This window comes from Mytilus californianus, unplaced genomic scaffold (assembly GCF_021869535.1).
Source record: "Mytilus californianus isolate M0D057914Y unplaced genomic scaffold, xbMytCali1.0.p SCAF_7, whole genome shotgun sequence".
Classification (NCBI taxonomy): Eukaryota; Metazoa; Mollusca; class Bivalvia; order Mytilida; family Mytilidae; genus Mytilus; species Mytilus californianus.
In genome coordinates, this window is record NW_026262723.1 from 28058859 (window position 1) to 28079352 (window position 20494).

General features: G+C 31.6%; 1 protein-coding gene across 10 annotated transcripts in view; it reads left to right on the top strand.

Moving 5' to 3' along the window:
- LOC127709664 (mitochondrial Rho GTPase 1-A-like) overlaps positions 1-20494 on the top strand; it is a 55831-nt gene that overhangs the window by 16017 nt on the left and 19320 nt on the right. For 7 of the 10 annotated variants that reach the window (XM_052215283.1, XM_052215284.1, XM_052215290.1 and 4 more), the window contains exons 11-20: positions 6025-6133; positions 8600-8720; positions 9545-9629; positions 10217-10362; positions 11366-11460; positions 12971-13062; positions 13927-14049; positions 14931-15056; positions 15976-16172; positions 17574-17642. In XM_052215283.1, the coding sequence (XP_052071243.1) occupies positions 6025-6133; positions 8600-8720; positions 9545-9629; positions 10217-10362; positions 11366-11460; positions 12971-13062; positions 13927-14049; positions 14931-15056; positions 15976-16172; positions 17574-17642 (1163 nt within the window). The remainder of the gene's footprint in view (positions 1-6024; positions 6134-8599; positions 8721-9544; positions 9630-10216; positions 10363-11365; positions 11461-12970; positions 13063-13926; positions 14050-14930; positions 15057-15975; positions 16173-17573; positions 17643-20494) is intronic. The other 3 variants (XM_052215291.1, XM_052215293.1, XM_052215292.1) reach the window with 1 other exon arrangement.

The following is a 20494-nucleotide window of genomic DNA, read 5'->3' on the forward strand; positions in this document are numbered from 1 at the left end:
CCGTTCTCTAACTTTACTTTGTCTCAACCAAATGTTATAAAACTTATATACAACCGTTCTAGAGTTATGCATGTTTACAAATAGTGAATTTTTAGTTTCTGTTCTCTACTTAAGTTAGCCTCAACCAAATGTTATGAGACTTGCACACAATGCTTATTACCACAAAACTCAGATCAAGTTCAAATTTGGGTAGCGTCACTTTTACTGTTCTTCAGTTATGTCTCTTTATAACTATATGATATGCAAGCGGGGGCATCATCTGTGTCCATATGTGGACACTATCCACATTTATTTTAGGATGAAATATAAATTTTTAATTACTGTCAATATGATAATACAACTGGATATTAATTTTGAAAGATATTTTCAGCTTTTATCATAAATTTGAAACATTTAGATCTATTTTTCAGGAAAAAATATTAAAATATTTATTATTTATAAAAAAGTTTAACAAGGTCTAGAATAGGTTTATTAGGGAAGGAAATTTGCTGTTTTAGAATGTAAAGGATTATGGTAATTTCAGTGTGCCAACACCAATTGAAAATTTCAAAAATAATAAAGACATTGGTTGAATAACCATTGAATAGTTATCATGAAATCAAAAATTTTGGTGAAAATTGTGACAGGGTAGGTTTCTCAAAATTACAAACTTGCATCTCAATTTTGATAGCATCATTTGTATGCAACATTTCCTTAGATCATGATAATTTATCTTGTATTTTTTACCTGTTTTTCAACAATTGCAATTATAAATTCAAGCAACAAATTTTGAACTTACAAAATTAACCAACCACAGCAGTTTGACATGTTTGATGTAGTCTTTTAAAAATATTAACCAGAACTCATAAAATTTTGAAATTGTTAATTTCCAAAAGGTCACTTAAAAATGAACAATAAAAAAAAGATTTGATATTTGCAGTTGTTTTTGTCCGTAAGTAATGATTTGGTTATCTGATGTGGTTTTAGAATCCTGTAAATGTTTGAGTTTTTTTAATTATACCAAGTGCGGCAGTTATTCACGTTAATCTCCCTTATATTAAGCACAGTAATTAGAGCTTCATTTCTGAATTTAAAAAAATCTAAAAAAGAAATATTTTAACTTAAAATAAACACTTTATTTTATTGCTAACTTTAGAATTTATTTTTGTATCAGATGTTCAAAGTTAATGTATTTCTCTTTCAATTGCTAGTATCTAATTATGTCTGATTAGGTGTGACATCCATGGTCTGTCTCTTGGTAGCATACTCACTTCCAGTTGTTGAGGTCATGGCTTTGATTCCCATCTTGGTTTTTTGAAAATTATTATTTGCTGTTTCTCCATGTGCACAAAGTATGAAGCATTTAGGAATCTGATAAAAGTCTGATCAGCTGAGAGTTAGAATAATGTGTTCCAGTAAGGTGGGGTATCTTCCTGGGGACTGGTACTTATTGGGGTAGCATGTTAAAAATTTGACTTAGGTGATTGGTCGATTCAAAAGCAGGGTATAATCAAATTTCTGTAACATTTTACTGTCCTGAATATGCATAAAATAGCAACTGAACTTAAAGTAGCCACCAGTCAGGCAAGAAATACTCTACCCTCCATAGAATTATTATTTAAGCCTCCCCTGAATTTCTTGAATAACCCTAAACAAATCAAGTGTAACATGATGATAACAGATGGTAAAAAGCAGCTAAAACGTATTTGTACATATGATTTCATTAAACTTTGTATGAATTTAATTGTTCCTACTTTTAGATATATACAGAGTTAAAGGTGACTTTATAAGCCTTTAATGGCTAACTTGCTAGCAATTTCTGCTGTCCTGTAGTCTTAACTTGCCAAAATGTCATAGATTAAAGGTGTTATGTTGGGCTTATGGCTGCAGCAGATTGGCAAATTAGGGGTTTAAGGATAGAATCAATCAAGTAATTTAGGGACAAAGTCTTCAAGAAATAGGTTTTAGTGGCTTGGCGAATCTAGGGATAGCTGAGTTGTCAGAAGTAGATTCAGAGAAAACAAGAAATTTTTTTTTTAAAGGTAAAAAGGCTGGGTCAAATCTCATTAGAACTTTTTGCTTTTACAATGGCTGCTTCTCAGCTGCATATATATAGTTGATTGCTACAAGTTATGTTGCAGCTTTATGAGATAAGTGTACCACTTCTGCTTACAACCTACTTTTATTAAGTCTGCCCACTAATGGGAAAACAGCTATACTGGCAGATGTAATGGTCAGACAACGTAAATTGTTTTTTCTGAATATATAGTAAAATATGTCTGTGTATTTCCAAATAACGTTAGTGGTGTATTGATTAATTAATATCCAGTTTTAAAGAATGCAAAATATTGCCACTTGCAGCTTAATTTCTGCATATATTTTGCAAAAAAAGAGCTGTTTTTGACTTAAACTTACTGTAGAGTGGTCAATGTTTTGCTGATTTCAAGGGCCTAACCTGTGCACAAGGTTTTATTAATGAGTTAACTTTAATCCTGATCTCTCTTAATGATCAACTTCATGATTTGGGATATCATGGATATGTTAAGAAATAAATAAAAATTTAAAGTCTCATGTAAAATTCCAACTTAACATTATAAATTGTATCTAATTAATGAAAAGTTATTTTATAAAGTCAGAGGAAGGATAAACAAATTCAGCATTTTTTTTAACTTTCTTCCATCAAGCTTCTTTTACCTTATTTTAGACATGCTTTGGAGGTTGATTACAACTTTTGCCGTTTTTGTTACAGCAAGCTTTGATTAGCCTTAGTTACTTCACTTGAGGCATCATTACATTGTCACCATTTTGCAGGCAAGCTTTGAACTTTTCTTTAGGCAGCTACACCTCAGTTTTTCAGGTTTCAAGGAACTCACTTTTTGGTTTGGTAGAAAATCTCAGGTATTTGAATGTTCCGACCTTCTGCAGCACAGCTTTTATATTCCAGAATTTTTTGTAGAAGTTGTTTGTCACATATAATACAACTGCTTATTGAGAGGTAGTAAAATAGACAATGCTTCAATAATGAGCATGAATTACTGCATATTTTTTGATAATTTTTCAGTTGATTATTACTGCAATATTTTATAATTGAAAGTTTACATTTCTCTACTGTCTTGCTCAAAGAGATTACATCTCCCCCTACCTCAGAGTCTACATCTTGCCTCACCCCCTACCCTAGAGAGTCCACATTGACTAGTCCTTATGAAGTCACATTGATAATATTGCTACTTGTATGTTTATTCATCTATACCTTTCCTAGCTTATTTCTCTGAATGGTCTAGATGATTGTTTTGATTGTTGCTTACTTAATGTACAGTGGCAAATATTTCATGCATATTCAAAACTAAGTTTTTGATGAAGGTATTTTAATCCAAAATAATCCACATTTATTGTAAATAATTCATGGATTTGTTATTAAAACTCGAGATCCAAAAATTAAGATATCATATTCTGAGATAATCCACAATGATAAATAACAAATTACAATGAGTTAAGGATATTACCAAGGTCTAAAACATGGCTGGAAAAGTGCAGAAATATTGATATGTTTGACTTTGATTTTAAACATATAAAAAGAATATGTCCAGCCTCCAAATCTTTAAATGTAGGGTTTATATTATTTGAATTACCGATTGGACAGTTGAGATGCCCTGTCATTGACTTGTCCTTTAATTCATATTTGTTATGATTAATTGATTGTTTGCTAAATGCCCAGTGTCAAGTATTTCATGCATATTCAGGACAAGAACAAAATTGTAATAATTCCAAATGGTATGTTTGCAAAAGTGGGTCGCACATGAAAAATGGGAAAAGGGATTGTAAATTTTTACCCTGAACTCCAACTGTTAAAAAACGGTATATAAAACGAGAAGATGTGGTATGATTGCCAATGAAACAAATTTCCACCAAAGACCAAATGACTTAGAAGGTTAGCAACTATAGGTTTCCGTACTGACTTCAACAATGAGCAAAATTCATACCACATAGCAAGTTATGAAAGGCCCTGGAATGACAAAGGTAAAACTATTCAAATGAAAAAATTAACAGATTGATGTAAAAAATAATAAACAAAAAACAGTTATGGTAAACAGCAACAAGCGACAACCACTGAAACACAGGCTCCTGACTTGGGACAGGTTCATACAGAATGTTGTAGGGTTAATGTAGGTTTCATTCAGAATTTTTATCTTCCAACAAGCCAGCTACGGGGTCTAAACAAATTGTTGTGAGGATTTTTTAATGTCCAGAGACATGAGAGAGTGTCACTCAACCTAGGCCTACATCAGATATCGTAGTGTATTTATATTTGTATATATTCATCCTACACAAACAAAGGCCATAATGTACATGATGTATAAACTGATTTATTATCAAACAGTGACAATTATATGTATCCTGTTCAATTATTTGTAAAGCTAAGTTTTTTTTTGTTTCCCTGATTAACCATGATTTTTTTAATTTTTGCTTCAGCTGTTTATTTTCACAATAATCTTTAAAACTGGAGATATTTTAATACTCGAAGCATGTTTGAAATTCAGACGGTTTGAGGACAGACATTGTTTGCATGTTGGTCATGGTATAATGAATTGGTGTTTTTGGTTGTTGACTAAAAGTTAATAAATAAAACTGATTAAAGTTTCTGTTTTTTTTCTAATATGTAATAGTATGTGTCTGAAAGCTGATAATTAAAACTAGGAAAAGTTTACGGTTTTGTAATATGTAATAGTATGTGTCTGAAATCCTATCTGTTACCAGAATTTGTTTCAGTTCTAGAATATTTTTTATAATCTTAGAATAGGTCTTTACACTAGAGACAATTAATTCATTTGGTTTTTGTGTTGTTTGGTTGTTGTCTCTTTGACATATACCCTAGATCAATGGTCTAAATAAATTTCTCATAAAAAAAGGTTTCCTGATTCCGTTTCCCATCTTTTTGATACCCATTGAGCCCCATTCCCAGAGTGGCATTTATACTGCATTTATCTTGTCTATCTGTTAGTTTGTCTGTTACTTTTGCTACATATTCTCCAACTTCTGTATGAAGAAATAATTTGATATTTGGTCTCAAAATTCCTTGCAATGAGTTATATTTTATCTGCAGTACAGTCACTTCCTGTTAAACCATATTTTTAATAATGAATGAGCATGGACATTTTTCATCACTTATTTCTTAATTTCTGTACTTAGAAATGATTTGATATTTGGTCATTATGTGGAACTTTAATATGATGAGTTGTACTTTGTAAGCAAATTTCATATTTGCCATTTAATAATCTATATAAAACTGGAGTGAAATATCACGGCTAATCCTGCATTTTGATTGGTTACCTAAACCGTATATATGAGCCCATTAACCATGTGAACAAAAAGATCAGAATGATATTTAATGTTGATATCAGGACACTCTTGTATAATATAACTGTTCTTCTGCAATTGTGTTTAATCTGCACCCCTTTTCATCCCCCAAATCCAATGAAAAAAGAATAGGTATACTTACAAATGTGCAACTCCTTCTTTTCTAATATGGTTAATGGTTTTAAAACATTCTATTTACATTCTAATAATGATTACACCCACTACAGCAATGTATCTTCAGGCCATCTTATATCATCACTGTGTTATATGTTGGAAAGCACTGTCCTTTCTTTACTGATATATATATATACCCTTCAAATTTTAAAGGGTTCAAATCTCAAAACTAATCTTGTTAACAGACCTAGCGTATCTATTCTTTCTTAAAATAACAACTTTTGAAACTTGTTCAAATGTTGCTCGAAACAATACATTGTCATGCAAATAGGAGGTTTGTTGGTATTCAACTTGATACCATCTACCTTTTTATTGTTGGAAATCTTCTGTATTAAGACAGAAAAATGAAAGTCATTATTTGTTTGCTCCATTTATCGGTCAATGACTTAAAAAGAAGTGATTAAGGGAGTCGGAAAAAAAACCTTAAAATGTATCATTTGTCATATTTGTTTTTGTAGTTTTTTCTAACAATCATATTTTTTTTATTGAATATCTTCCATGTTTTTTTTATTGCAGAGGAAATGTTTTAATGCACCACTACATCAGCAAGCCTTAGACGATGTGAAGTCCATTGTCAAAAGAAATATAACCGATGGGGTCAAAGAAAATGCATTAACACTTAAAGGTTTGTTATTATATTTAGGTATCACACTAACAATTCAAGCAATCATTGTTTAGAAAGTATTTCAAAATGGTCATTCTCTAGTGAAACATAGTGCTTTTCAGGATGTTTTTGTATCAAAACTTGCAAATGGATTTGAATAAATTTGTTGAATAAGACAGTGTTCCAGCTAGGCCGTTTTCACAGGGCGGTCCGCCCGCCCTTTCCCGAGTGCCGCCCTGTGCCCTTTTTACAGTTTCCAGGGCGCCCTTCCTTTTTGAAGATCGATTTCATATTATTTTGTTCGTTTTGATATGATCCACGAATTTTACCTGGCGACAAGTTTATGACTTTCTTTACGACCCCAAACTAATCAACGTTTACAACAGGTGTCATAATCTGTTGTTACAGCTAATCTGTTTATCGGATGGGTCATTAATGATCATCAGCATTAATTCATTCAAATAGAATCGGTCAGTCGGCATTTGTCTTTGAAGAAATGTCAATTTGCAATGTTTTTATACAGGCACATATGGATAGTCGACCTTCCTATGGATAGAAACAAGTGCCTGTGTGTTTTTATCATAGTTTTATGGAGAAAACTTAATTGACAGGAAAGTCGAAAACCATAACCAACTTGTTAAAAACATCGTTTTACTTGTTTTCTGTAACATAAATAGCAAATTCAGACATAATTTGTCTTTAACTGCCCTCATTTTTGTTACGAAAATAACAAAATCGACCGCCATTGTTGATCGTATTTACCATCTACTACGTACTGTTTATAATCCTCCAAAGAGGGAGCACAACCGAATAATGAAAGATGACTCAATCTTATTTTTTCCTAGCATTGAGTTACCAACTAAAGATATTCTAAAATATGTCTTCATACTTCTTGCTTAAGAATTTATATGTTTTGGTCTTTTGAGTTATGGGAAAAGTTAAAGAAGGTATTAGTAGCAGGGTTGGTAGGGTGCCTTGGTCATCTTTTCTGTATTCTTTATTTTTAATACAAATTTTCACTGTTCACTAATTCCTAACATTGTGCACTTACTGAGCACAGCAGTTGTGTGCTGTATTGCCTTTAAGCACAGCAGAGGTAGAAAGCGTATTTCCTAGGTAAAACTTGTAAAGTGTGACCATAGAAACAGAATGAACCAGGACACCTTTTCAAAAAATACTGCATATAAAGCTTAACTGTGCCAAGCAATGCATGCTTTGAAAACTTGTGTGACAAGGTGTTTGACAAGTTTTTTAGCCTAAAAAGTAGAGAGAAAGAGTTTTATATGGGCTTATGATGTTGCTCTTGTATATATATAACCAGTGATTCAATGAATAAACACAATGTTTGATAAATATCTTTTTTTAAACATGCCCTTTAATTTTCATATAACCATATCATGCGCTAAATGCCCTTTTTCAGGATTGGCACCCTGCCCTTTTGAAATCCTAGCTGGAACACTGTAAGAAATATATTTGAATCATTTTTTAGCCCACATTTACTTGTCTATGAATTTCCATTACAATTTTAGAGTGGATGTGTTATAAAGAATGCTTATTGTTTTCAGAAACCAGAGTGCTAATTTTTAAAAATGTTGTGTGTCACTTCAAAAATTTAAACATAGGTTGAAAATTTGCATATGGAAATGTGAGCATGTACAATTCAGGATACATCTGGTTCTCGTAAAGTTAAACTTAAGGAGTTAAGAAGATGTGGTATGATTGCCAAAGACAATTCTCCACAAAATGACATAGATGTAGGCAACTCTAGGTCACTGCACAGCCTTCAACAATGAGCTCATTCCTTCATTTGTAGGTAAAATATTCAGACAACTGTTAGAATTGATAAATTTGGTTGAATATATCGGGGTTTTAAATTGGTGGCATGACATTTAGTCCTTCAGGAAAAGAACAAAATTTGAATGAATCCAAAGGGTTGGGTTACAAAGTGGTTGGCTCAGAAGAAAGGGTGGGAAATTAAGATCAGGGATTTATGTATTGTTAGCAAGAAATTTGAATGAAAAAGTGTTGTTCAGATTTAAAAGTATAGGCAATTAAGAAGCACCAAAATAATGTATCAAAATGGCGAAAAAGCAAAGATTGAGAGAATACAAGAAGAAAAAAAATTCAAGTAAGCAAGTGGTTGTTCTCTTTTCTTTTAAAGTAATGTCATGAATGTGAAATTAAACAAGATTGATTTTTGACACCCTAAGACCAAAGAAAATACAAAAAAAATATGTTTGTTAAAGTACAAAAATTCAATGAACCTTTTAGTATTATAATAAAACATTTGAGATATTAAAGATTTGCAGTGAATCAAAATTTGGCCTAAATTCTTAGTCTGAATTGGCAGCAACCCAAAAGCAAGAAAAAACGAGATCTTGAGGTCTTTTTATGGTCATCAACATAAGACTTGTTTCTATGCATTATGTCAAGATTGTATTGTTTTAAAGATATAATATTTGATAACAATTTTGATTTTTGTTTCAGGGTTTTTATTTCTGCACACATTATTTATACAACGAGGTCGACATGAGACAACATGGACAGTAATGAGAGCTTTTGGTTACGACGATCGATTACAGCTCACCAGAGATTTTTTATATCCAAAGTAAAATTTAATTTTATATGGTGGTTACCTTTGCAGGAAAGTCTAAAATATCAATAATATGGATTTTGATTTACAATATAAGTACAATTGATACAAAGATATTTGAAAAGAAAATACAGATTGAAATTTTTCATTTGATTGTAATCTTGAATGCGACCACAGGCTTCAATAAAAAAATTCCCAATGTCTGAAAATGTGTATTCAGATTTCTTATTACTAACATTAATTTTGCCAAACTTAAAGTTTTAATACATTAAGATTTCTTCAAAAACTTTTCACCAACTGATTAATTATAAGCTTCCTTATTTGACAGAAATATGTGGAAAAATAATTGTGATCTGGGTTAATCAGGGTCAATTCGTTATCCTTGTTTGTTATTGACATAAATCCAGTGTAACTTTGATTCCATGAAATTAAAAAAATATAATGACCAGTTTACATTGGATGATTATGTTTTTCACAGTTTTAGAGCTATTTTCCTAATGCATGTAGTTTTAAGGTTTGGTTGGCTTGCTTGCTTTGTTTGTATGAATGTTTGCTCAAGCATTGTAATTAAGATTGACATCTGCAATAAGTAGATAGGCGGGGCTTCAGCTTGTATACATTATACTTTGCATTATACTTAACATCCAATAATATTTAAGTATAATGTACACAAGCTGAAGATGTCAATCTTAATTATAATGCTTCAGCAAGCATTTATACAAACAAAGCAAGCAAGCCAACCAAACCTTTAAACTACAAGCATTTATTTAGGAAAATAGCTCTAAAGTAACCAATAAATTCAAACAATTCAACTTTTGAATTTTTTTTTTTTTTTACAGAATAATGGTGGGATCTGGTTCCACAACAGAGTTATCTTTACAAGGGATACAGTTTCTTAAAATGGTCTTCAACAAATATGATGAAGTAAGTATTGAGTAATATTACTTATAAGAAAATAACCAGTACATTTTCATACCATTATTGACACACACAAAAAAAAAACGATGTAAGAAAAATTATTACACAATTCCCTTGATCTTCAGAACAGCTTAATTCCCTTGATCTTCAGAACAGCTTAAGGCTGATCCATTAAAACATACATGGTACCCAGGGAAGGCACTTTAAAAATGGGGTAAACATCTATAAAGGCAATTTAGAATTTCTCTTTAAATTTAAATGGATGACATTGAATTCAATTGGCCAAAAAAAGCACCTTATCATAAAATTGAGAATGGAAATGGGGAATGTGTCAAAGAGACAACAACCTGACCAAAGAGCAGAATACAGCCGAAGGCCACCAATGGGTCTTCAACACAGCGAGAAAATCCTGCAACCGGAGGCGTGCTTCAGCTGGCCCCTAAACAAAAATGTGTACTAGTTCAGTGATAATGGGCGTCATACTAAACTCCAAAACATATAAATGAACTAAAATTAAAAATCATACAAGACTAACATACCTTCTTCAGTTTTAGATTTATATCATCTTTTATTCATATTCTTGTGATTTCCAGGATAGTGATGGCTGCTTGTCACCACCAGAGTTACAGAACTTATTTAGTACTTGCCCTGTCATGCCTTGGGGACAAGATGTTAATAATACAGTCTGTACAAATCCAAATGGCTGGATAACATCGCAAGGTTATCTGGCTCAGTGGGCGTAAGTTAAAAAATAATTTTCATGAAGGATTATTTTCAGTTGAAACCCAATGTATAATCTATGTACATACTCTCTCTTGGTGATATAACATCAAAGGGTTATCATACTCAATAGGGGTAATTGGTAGAAAAAAATGCAAGCATGTATGTTGAAGGGAAAAGTTTGTTATCTACAGATACAAATATGAATTGCTAGAAAAAAGCACCCTTGTTTTTCTTTTTGGAGAATATAAGTTTGGACAAATTGTTCTTATAATGTCTTTTAAGAGACTTTCTATATTAAAAACATGAAAAATTGTTCAAAAGCAAGATCTAAATATACTTTGATTAAAAATTGCAACTTTAGTACCATTAAGTTAAATGACAAAAAAATGTCTTCAAGAAATTAAAGATGGCTGCCATTTAAAAAGTACAGACGAGGAATAAAGACAAATTGTCTTAACATAAGGGGACACTGCAAGACAAAAACACCCAAATCATATGCATGTATAAGCAACAGACGACACTGAATTTCTCGAGATAAATATTCATCAGTGTAATATCATTTTCAGGCTAACAAAACTTCTTTCATTTTTGCTTATGTGCTTTGTTTATATGCCATTTTGTTTTTCTTTGTTGACATATTTGTTTGTTTTTATAGTGATTAAGATTATAACACAATGTTGACTGCCGACCCCTATTTTCGACATTTTACCTATTATGTCTGTTTGTTTTGTTCCCACATTGTTGCATTTGTCAATATAATGGAATTTTATGTGACTGTAATACAAGTGAGAGGTTTACCTAGCTATAAAATCAGGTTTAATCCATCATTTTCTACACAAGGAAATGCCTGTACCAAGTCAGGAATATGACAGTTGTTTTCCATTCATTTGATGTGTTTGAGCTTTTGATTTGCCATTTGATAAGGGACTTTCTGTTTTGAATTTTCCTTGGAGTTTTGTATTTTTGTTATTTTACTTTTTTCTGATGTACCTAAATAATAGAATTTGTATTTTTTTCAGGTTAACCACACTTCTAGATGTACCTAGAACTATAGAGTTTTTAGCCTATTTAGGTTATCAGTATTTACATGACAGTCAGGTTTCGGCTATTCAAGGTTAGTAACACACCATGATAGAATTGATGCCCTGAAATTTGTGATATTATCCAATTAGAATGAAAGTTACAAACAATGTTAGATTAGAATATATATTTTACTGTTCAAAAAATATACTTTATGATCACAGCAGCCTTTGAATTGTCACTGACAGCACACCATCCATTGAAAGAGATATTACAGATGTTTGACCAGGATAATCTCCTTTGACATTTAAGATATGTAGTACAACAATATGAATAAAGTGCCTGACCAGTTGCTCTCACAGTTAATTTATTCATTTCCATAACTTTTATTTTCCTTGTCAATAAGTTTATAACATTAGAACTTATGGACAACTTTTTATTTACTAGAGTAAAGATTCGGAAATTAATTGTTAGAGTTTGTATGCTACAAAGATAATTTTAAATCTTATTTTTATGCCCCACCTACGATAGAAGAGGGGTATTATGTTTTTCGGTCTGTGCGTCCGTTCTTCTGTCCGTCCGTCCGTTCGTCCGTCAGTCCCGCTTCAGGTTAAAGTTTTTGGGCAAGGTAGTTTTTGATGAAGTTGAAGTCCAATCAACTTGAAACTTAGTACACATGTTCCCTATGAAATGATCTTTCTAATTTTAATTCCAAATTAGAGTTTTGGCCCCAATTTCACGGTCCACTGAACATAGAAAATGATAGCGCGAGTGGGTCATCCGTGTACTATGGAGACATTCTTGTTATTTACTAGAGTAAAGATTCAGAAATTAATTGTTAGAGTTTGTAGGCTTCAAAGATATTGTTAAATCTTATTTTTAGTAATTGATTTTACCTTCCAACTGTTTTGAGTAGATGAATCTCATGTAGACATAACAAATTATAAGCTTGGTATCTTTGAAGAATGAGGGGCCTTGGTGGCCGAGTGGTCTAACTAGTCCAACTACTGTACCACTAGCCTGTCAACACTGAGGTTGTGAGTTCGAATCCCACATGCTGCAGGTGCGCTCGACTCCAATCTCAATTGACTAGGATTGTCAGCTTTCCTGCCAAAGGTCGTGGTTCTCTCCAGGCACTTTGGCTTGCTCCACCAATAAAAACTGACTGCCACGAAATAGCACAACAGTGTTGAAAGTGGCTTTAAAAACCAATCAATCAATCAATCTTTGAAGAATCTGATTAGTTTGAAAATGTTTTATTGTTCAAACAGACAAATGGATCATACACAAGTTTTGCAACTTAGTAATGTTTTCTACAATACATACACATAAATGATCATTACATAATCTGACATTAACAAATTATTATTGTTTTTTAGCATTAAGACATGAAATATATTAAAGAAATTTGATGAAACAAATCATTTGATTTTTATCCAGTAATTACATATATCAAATTGAGTATGTATTATTATAGAAAAAATTAAAACAAACACAAGTGTAATATAATAATTCTTATTTTAGTCTGATTGAAAGATAACGTAATGAAATTTGAAAACTGCCAGTAATATTCTCATCACAGAAATGTTTGTTTTGTTTTACAGTTACTAGGGATAAGAAAATAGATTTAGACAAGAAACATACCTCCAGAAATGTGTTCAGATGTCATGTGCTTGGTGCTAAGTCTGTTGGCAAGGTGAGTAATTTACTGTAACATTGTATGATTAAGTAATGTGTTTCTCGTTCCATTTTTAGTTTTACAACTGGAATTGAAGCAAGTAACAGTTAATGAATCTATCTGTAGCAGTGTAGGGACCATTACAAAGCTTGCTTTTGAATGTCTATGATTAAAAACCAGTTAGAAAATAAGATCGCGAAAATATGTGAATGGCTCGAGGCTTTTTCTGTTTATATGGTGGAACTGAAATAGACAAGCTGTAAATTAATTACGATCTTTTTTTGTTTATGAGCTGCCTTGCAATTTTTAGAGTACTGTGGATTTATTATTATTCATGGGGTACCAGTTTTTGTGAATTTTGTAAACCAAGAATTAAAAGGTTTAACAAGCTGTCAATTTTCTATATGCTTGTATGGAGACTTATACAAAATCACAAAATACACAATTTATCTTCAATACATGAAAACTGGTACCCCTAGAAAACAGATGAATCCACTTACAGTACAATTGTTTTCTTCATAATAGCAGGTAATTCTTGGAGTAGTACTTGTTTTCAAAACCTTTAGCGTGCAGGTTAATAAGAACTTTAACATTGTTTACAAAGTTTGGTGATATCATAAATTCATAGTATAATAGATTTGAGGATGGAAACAGGGAATGGGTCAAAGAGACAAAAACCCAACCAAAGAGCTGAAAACAGCCTAAGGCCACCAATGGGTCTTCAACGCAGCGAGAAAACCCCACCTGGAGATGGGCTTCAGCTAGCCAGGGATAAACATGTTTTGTGAGATCTCAACCTCCCCCTATAATGCTATATTTAATATTTTTTGGTTTCATCAATATGAATAAGAATGAATTACTATTGTTGAACATTTGTTTCAGACCTCTTTATTACAAGGCCATTTAGGAAGGAATCTCAGATATTTGGCCACATTAGAGAGGGAACATTTATCTACTTTTACAATCAATCTTGTACAAGTCTATGGTCAAGAAAAATATTTAATGGTAAGTAAAAAGTTTCGATTGATTAAGGTATCCATTTAAGTACAATGTATTTATAGAGTTTATGTAAAATGCTGAAACCTGATATGATATCAAATAATGAACATAAGTAGAAAAACAAAGGATGTGGGGTGTTCATCCATGACAAAAAATAATCAATACATGCACAGCAAAAAACACACAAAAAGCAAAGGAACAGTGCTTTCATTACTGTTCTTCATCTCAAAGTCAGTGAGGCCATCTACACTGAGCAAAAAAACTCTCACCTCACTGCAAGTTTGAGACAGCCCCTAGCACTGGCTTGAGTTGAATTTGCAAACATAATTTGGATAGACTTTGTAAGTAGTACATATTTAAAACAAAATAGTTTAAGACTTATTCAGAACTCTACTTCTGTCCTCAATATATACATTGTTCTATCTCAATATCCTCATAAATGATGTTTGGACCAATCAGAACCCCAGAACATTAATATTCCAAGAATGCAACACCATTTCTAAGCCCTTCCAGTATATCATTACTTGTCACAAAGCATATTTAGCTGCAAATTTTCAAAAATAATTGAAAAAAAAAAAACCAATTTTTTGCCTTTCTTGTTCAGAGTTGTGCTTGTATTGAAATAATTTTTTATAATTTCCAACCTTGTTAATGAGTTATATCTCCATACAGTTTTGTTTATTTATCCACAAATGCATTATCATATCAATTGCAAGTGCAGAGTAAAAACGAATGTTTTTTTTTATCTGTTATGCTCAAAATTTGCCACAATTAGTCTCTTGAATGATATTCAAACTGTTTATTGTAAACTTTTATTTTTCATCAAAGGTTTCCAGAAAGACTATAATTACTGAGAATTTCAATATAATAATTGTGTCTAATTGCAGTTACATGAAGTTGATGTTGTCGTTAGTGAAATGTTAAACCCGACAGAGATGAACTGTGATGTAGCCTGTTTATTATATGATGTGACCAATCCTAGGTCCTTTGAATTCTGTGCTAAAATGTACCTGGTATGATTATTTACGATTCGATTTTTTTTCTCTATTTATTATACAATGTAACCAACCCTAGGTCGTTTGAATTCTATGCTAAAATGTATCTGGTATGATAATATACTACCACAGTATTTACTTTTTATCCAATTGAACAATGTGCCTGATTGTATTGTTTGATTTCAAACAATCATATTTTATGCCTCTTTTAGAGACATTAAGCATATTCCATGAGGATTTATTTTTCTAGAAGTTTTACAGAAACAGTTTGACTTCTAGCCATACACATGTCATTCTGTCAAGTGAGAATTTGCAATTAGAAATCTTAGGTATGATATAAACAATGCAAACACTGTAGGACATATGGCAGCCTCATTGCATTGATCTTAAATTTCACCTTACAATTTCATCACTAATTGTCATATGGACTGCCTCAGTGGTCTGCCTTTAGAGTGCAATAAATAGGTCATGGTTTTGATTCATTGACTGATCCAAACTGTAGATTATTAAAATTAGTATTTACTGCTTTTACACCATGCATTTAATAAATAAGAGCAAAGACTGTTTTTTTTTTGTTTGGCCAGAATTATCTTACTGATAATGTGACCTTGTTAGAAAGCAGAATAGAATTGTGACCTTTTGTGTCTGTTTAGTACAAAAACAGGGTAAATTCATGTTACATCGATATTGTATTGTCTTAAATATGCTTGTATATTTCCTTCCAGACATGAAGCAACATTTATCAATCAATACCATTAACATCAGCTCATTATAACAAAAACTTTTGATAATCATCAAAATGATTTTGTGACAAATTTCAAGGCCTACATATCACAAGTATTTTCAAATGTAACCTGTTCTTAGGATATTTTAATTTTTTTGTCCATGTTTCAAAATTTCTGTATATCTTTGATAGTTTTATTTGTTTATTTTTCAGAAACATTTTATAGACAGTCGTATCCCAGTTTTATTTGTGGCTGGAAAAACAGAATACCCTGCAGTACGGCAGGACTTTGAAATGACTCCTGCACAGTTTTGTCAAAAATTTAAACTTCCACCCCCAGAAGATTTTGCCTGTTTAGATAAAATTAACAAAGATGTTTATATCAAATTAGCTACGATGGCTGCATATCCGTAAGTAACCGTCTTATGACATGTACAACTTCAAATTAAGTTTACTCTATTCAGGAAATGTATTTAGAAGGTCATATTGAAATATATTCTCATCCATTTTTATTTTCTTAAATTTTAATAGGTGTTAATGATTTTGATTTTGATTTTACCGTTTTTGTTATAGAAATAAACTATTTTCAGGTAGAAAGAACTTAATAAAAATTGTATACGACAAAAAAGTATTTAGAATAAAAAAAATCATCATGGCAGTATATATGTGGATGAGAATTTATGGATTTTTTTTTAAAAAGCATGTTATAGTAAGTAATTTTTTGAAAAAAAAATATGTATTGATTAAGGTCTGACTAATATTGTTTCTGTCTATGAAGAAATAAAATAAAAAATGTGGTGCACACTGAATAACCAGCATAGCGGGTTATTTAAAGGTGTGCACCACATTTGTTAGGTTATTTCGAATAGACAGAAAAAATTATTCCTTATAATTTAATTCTAAATTCCATATTTAAGGTGTAAATCATGAAAAAACGTTGATGACATCACTGTCACATGACAAGATGTCTATGAGCTGATAGACAAAAAACTTTCAGCCAATCAGAAGACGTGTTAAATCCAAAATTAAATTATTTGGTAACCATTTAAAAACAAAAATGTTCTGTAATTTCTGACCACTAAAATATTTGATAGTGTTATAATTCAAAAGGAAATTGAAGGAAATTGTTTAACAGGTTAACTAAAAATTCTTCAAATGTACAGGAAAGTTAAAAATGTTACTGACAAGAGTAAAATTACATACTTTACAGACATAGACATGGTAGATGTATTGTGTATTTGGTGTAATAAATTTAAAATTCTTTTTTATATTTTCTTTTTTATAAACAAGAGTAGTTTTTGACAATTTGTTATTCATATTTAATGTTGTGTACAAGTTTCTTTTTATATATGTATCTGTTAAAGGGCTGTTCCATTAAGATGTATTAGGGAGGTTAGGAAGGGAAATTTTTATTTTAGACATGGGTTGTAAGACATGTATGGTTGTAGGTCCTTTTGATTTATGCAGAATTACTCAAAGAAAATATATTTGTTATAGGAGGGTTTTGGAACTTTCTTCCTTCCCTCCCCTATTCATTTTAATGAAACAGCCCTGAATTATAAAAGGCTTAATGCAGCCAAAGAATGAAATATGTGTTGTGGAAAAATCTGGATAGTTTTAAAGGCATTTACAGAGAAATGATAATAATTATATTCTCAACAAAAAAAGCTGTTTATAATAAAATGTAATCATTTAAAAATAAGCTTGAGGATCAGAATTATTCAGTAGCTCTTAATTGCATGACTTGCCTGATGAAAACCAACTGTTTTTCTTTTTTTATTCTTCTCTATTTAAATGTCCTTATCCTTCAGAAATCTGAAACGACTTGTGCACATGTTACTGGTTCGGCAGAATCCACTTTGGCTTGAAGAAAATATCAGGTCTCAACATTTTATCTATATATTGTAGCCTGCTGCATGTAATCTCCTTGGATATGTTTATAAGTGTGTATATATATTGGTTCTTTGTTTTCTGTCTTTCTTGAAAAGAGAGTTGTTTCCCTTGCCTTTTAGGGATCAATTTTTGTATTTGACTCCTGAAAAAGAGTCATATTTTAACCCCCATTGCTTAACTGTTTTGTTCAAAGAAATATTACATTTAGAATAGTTGTTATTTTTATTTGGAGTGAAATTCATAGCAGTCTAATACTCTGCAGAATTTAACCTAAAACTAATGTACTATATATAGATTGCTTCAAAATTATGACCTTATCATTAAATGAATTTGATGTTTAAATAAAAAAAATCATATAATGAAAGGGTTAAAACGGTATTATTATTATCTTTTACAAAATATAATATATATTTATATATGGGAAATATAGTTTTATAGGCAGTTCATCATTTTTTCTAGTAAGTAATAATTAAAGGGAAATAACTCCTTTTTTTAGAAATTAAAAACTGTCAGGCTGTATGTTGTAGCATGAGGTGTTGTACTGGTCCTTTTTCCTTACTGTCATTATATATAGAGCCAAGCTGGATACAAACTAACCAGTAACTAAACTGTATCCTGGAATAAGAAATTAACTAATATCAGGAGGAATATCAGTAATTTATTAATGAAGGCATATGTAATGCAATGACTGCCTTAGTGCCCACAGAGCTGTCTAGCGATTCCTTAAGGGACAGATACTGACTGCCTTTGACACCATCAAGGTTGTCAGGTTATGGCAAGGAAAGCCTGGCTGTGGCTGTGTTTTACCGAATTTCACACTTCATGCATGTACATGACACCTGCTAAATATATAAAAAAGTTTCCTCGGTACAATTTTCAGTACCTTAAACCATTATTTTGATTTAATTTTAAATCTGGATTTCGATGGTATTTTATGAGATCCAGTCAAATTTTGTGGTCGTTTACATGTTAATTAGAATCAATAGTAATTAGCTTGTATGTCCTTGACAAATCCTTCCCCCTCTCTAACTATAAAACCTGTGGGAATTTTGTTATGAAATTTGTCATAATTATTCACCACTGCTAGAAAAGGTGTTACATACAATGAACAAAAGATATAGGCTGGAAATCATGAAAAAATCTTACTTCAATTTAGTCATACCTTTGCATATGTACAAAAATGGTTTGTGCTCTCCAACTTTGTAACCACTTTAGAATATCTATAAATACTTCTAAACTAAAATTGCATTGGAATTTACTTATTTATTTGATTTGTGTCCTTTTTGATGGCTTCTGTCAAGTTCTACAAGATTTTTATGCCCCACTTTAGGGCATTATGTTTTCGGTCTGTGCATCCGTTCGTTCGTCCATCTGTCTGTCCTGATTCAGGTTAGAGTTTTTCAAGTTAAAATTTTTGGTCAAGGTAGTTTTTGTCTCACCTTGACGGAGTCAAAAAGTGAGACATAGGTATGCTGTTTCCGGCGTTGGTGGCGTCAACAATGTATTAGTTTGTGATTAGGTCTAGTTCATGGTGAACCACTAGTGGTAGGTCAATGATATTTGGTATGCAGTTGTATAAGCAATGGCATATCTCATTTCCATGGAGATTATTTGGCTCCGCCCCTTTAGTCATGGTCTATAGACTTTGAAAATTTTGCTAAGTTAACATGTATTAGTTTGTGATTAGGTCAGTTCAAGGGGAACCATTAGTGGTATGCCAATGTTAATTGGTGTTCAGTTGTATAAGCATTAGCACATCTCATTTCCATGGAGAATATTTGGCCCTGCCCCCTCAGTCATGGTCTATTTACTTTGAAACTTTTGCTTAGTTTACATGTATTAGTTTGTGATTAGATCAGTTTAAGATGAACTGCTAATGTTAAGTCAATGATATTTGTTACGCAAATTTTATTGGCATTTGCAAGCATCGTTTCCATCGAGATTATATAGCCCCACCCCTGATCATGGTTCATTGACTTTGAAACTTTTACATAGTTTACAAGTTAATGTTTGTGTTTAAGTTTGTTTAAAGGGAACAACTTATAATAAGTCAATGGTATTTGGTATGCAGTTGTATTAGCATTGGCACATCTCATTCCATGGAGATTGTTTAGCCATGAACCTTCAGTCATTGTTCATTGACTTTGAATATTTGCATGTTAAAGTATTGCTATTTTAATTTCAACATTTGCATTATCAAAATTACAAAAAGGCGAGACATATCTCTGTGATAACAGTTTATTGATGAAGTTGAAGTCCAATCAACTTGAAACTTAGCACACATATTTCCTATGATATGATCCTTATAATATTAATGCCAAATTTGAGTTTTGACCCCAATTTCACAGTCCACTGAACATAGAAAATGATAGTGCGAGTGGACACATTCTTGTTGACAATATTTTGACTGTAGGAATGACATCACCAAGCTACATCATTTGAACTTTTAACTTAAATGGTTTTGTAAAAAAGATACATTACGGTTATAACTTCCTGCATTGCTTTAATTTCAAAAAAAAAATAACTTAGTTCATATTGCTAAAACATATTACTTTTTCAATAAACTAATTATTTGTATCTTTAATTAATGTCTTTATCTTAATTGAATAGAGACTCATTACTGCATTAATACATTTATTCTTTAACTTTGCTATCCACTAATTGGTTTATTTACTTATAATTCTTATATGATTTGCATATTAGGGAATACATTAATATGAGTGGTCGAGAGGGCTTGCGGTAGTTGCTCTTGAAGTTATTTATTTTTCGATAGACGACGTTGACAGAACTACTTTTTGTAACCATTGTAAACAAGATGGCGGCGATGATAACACAAACC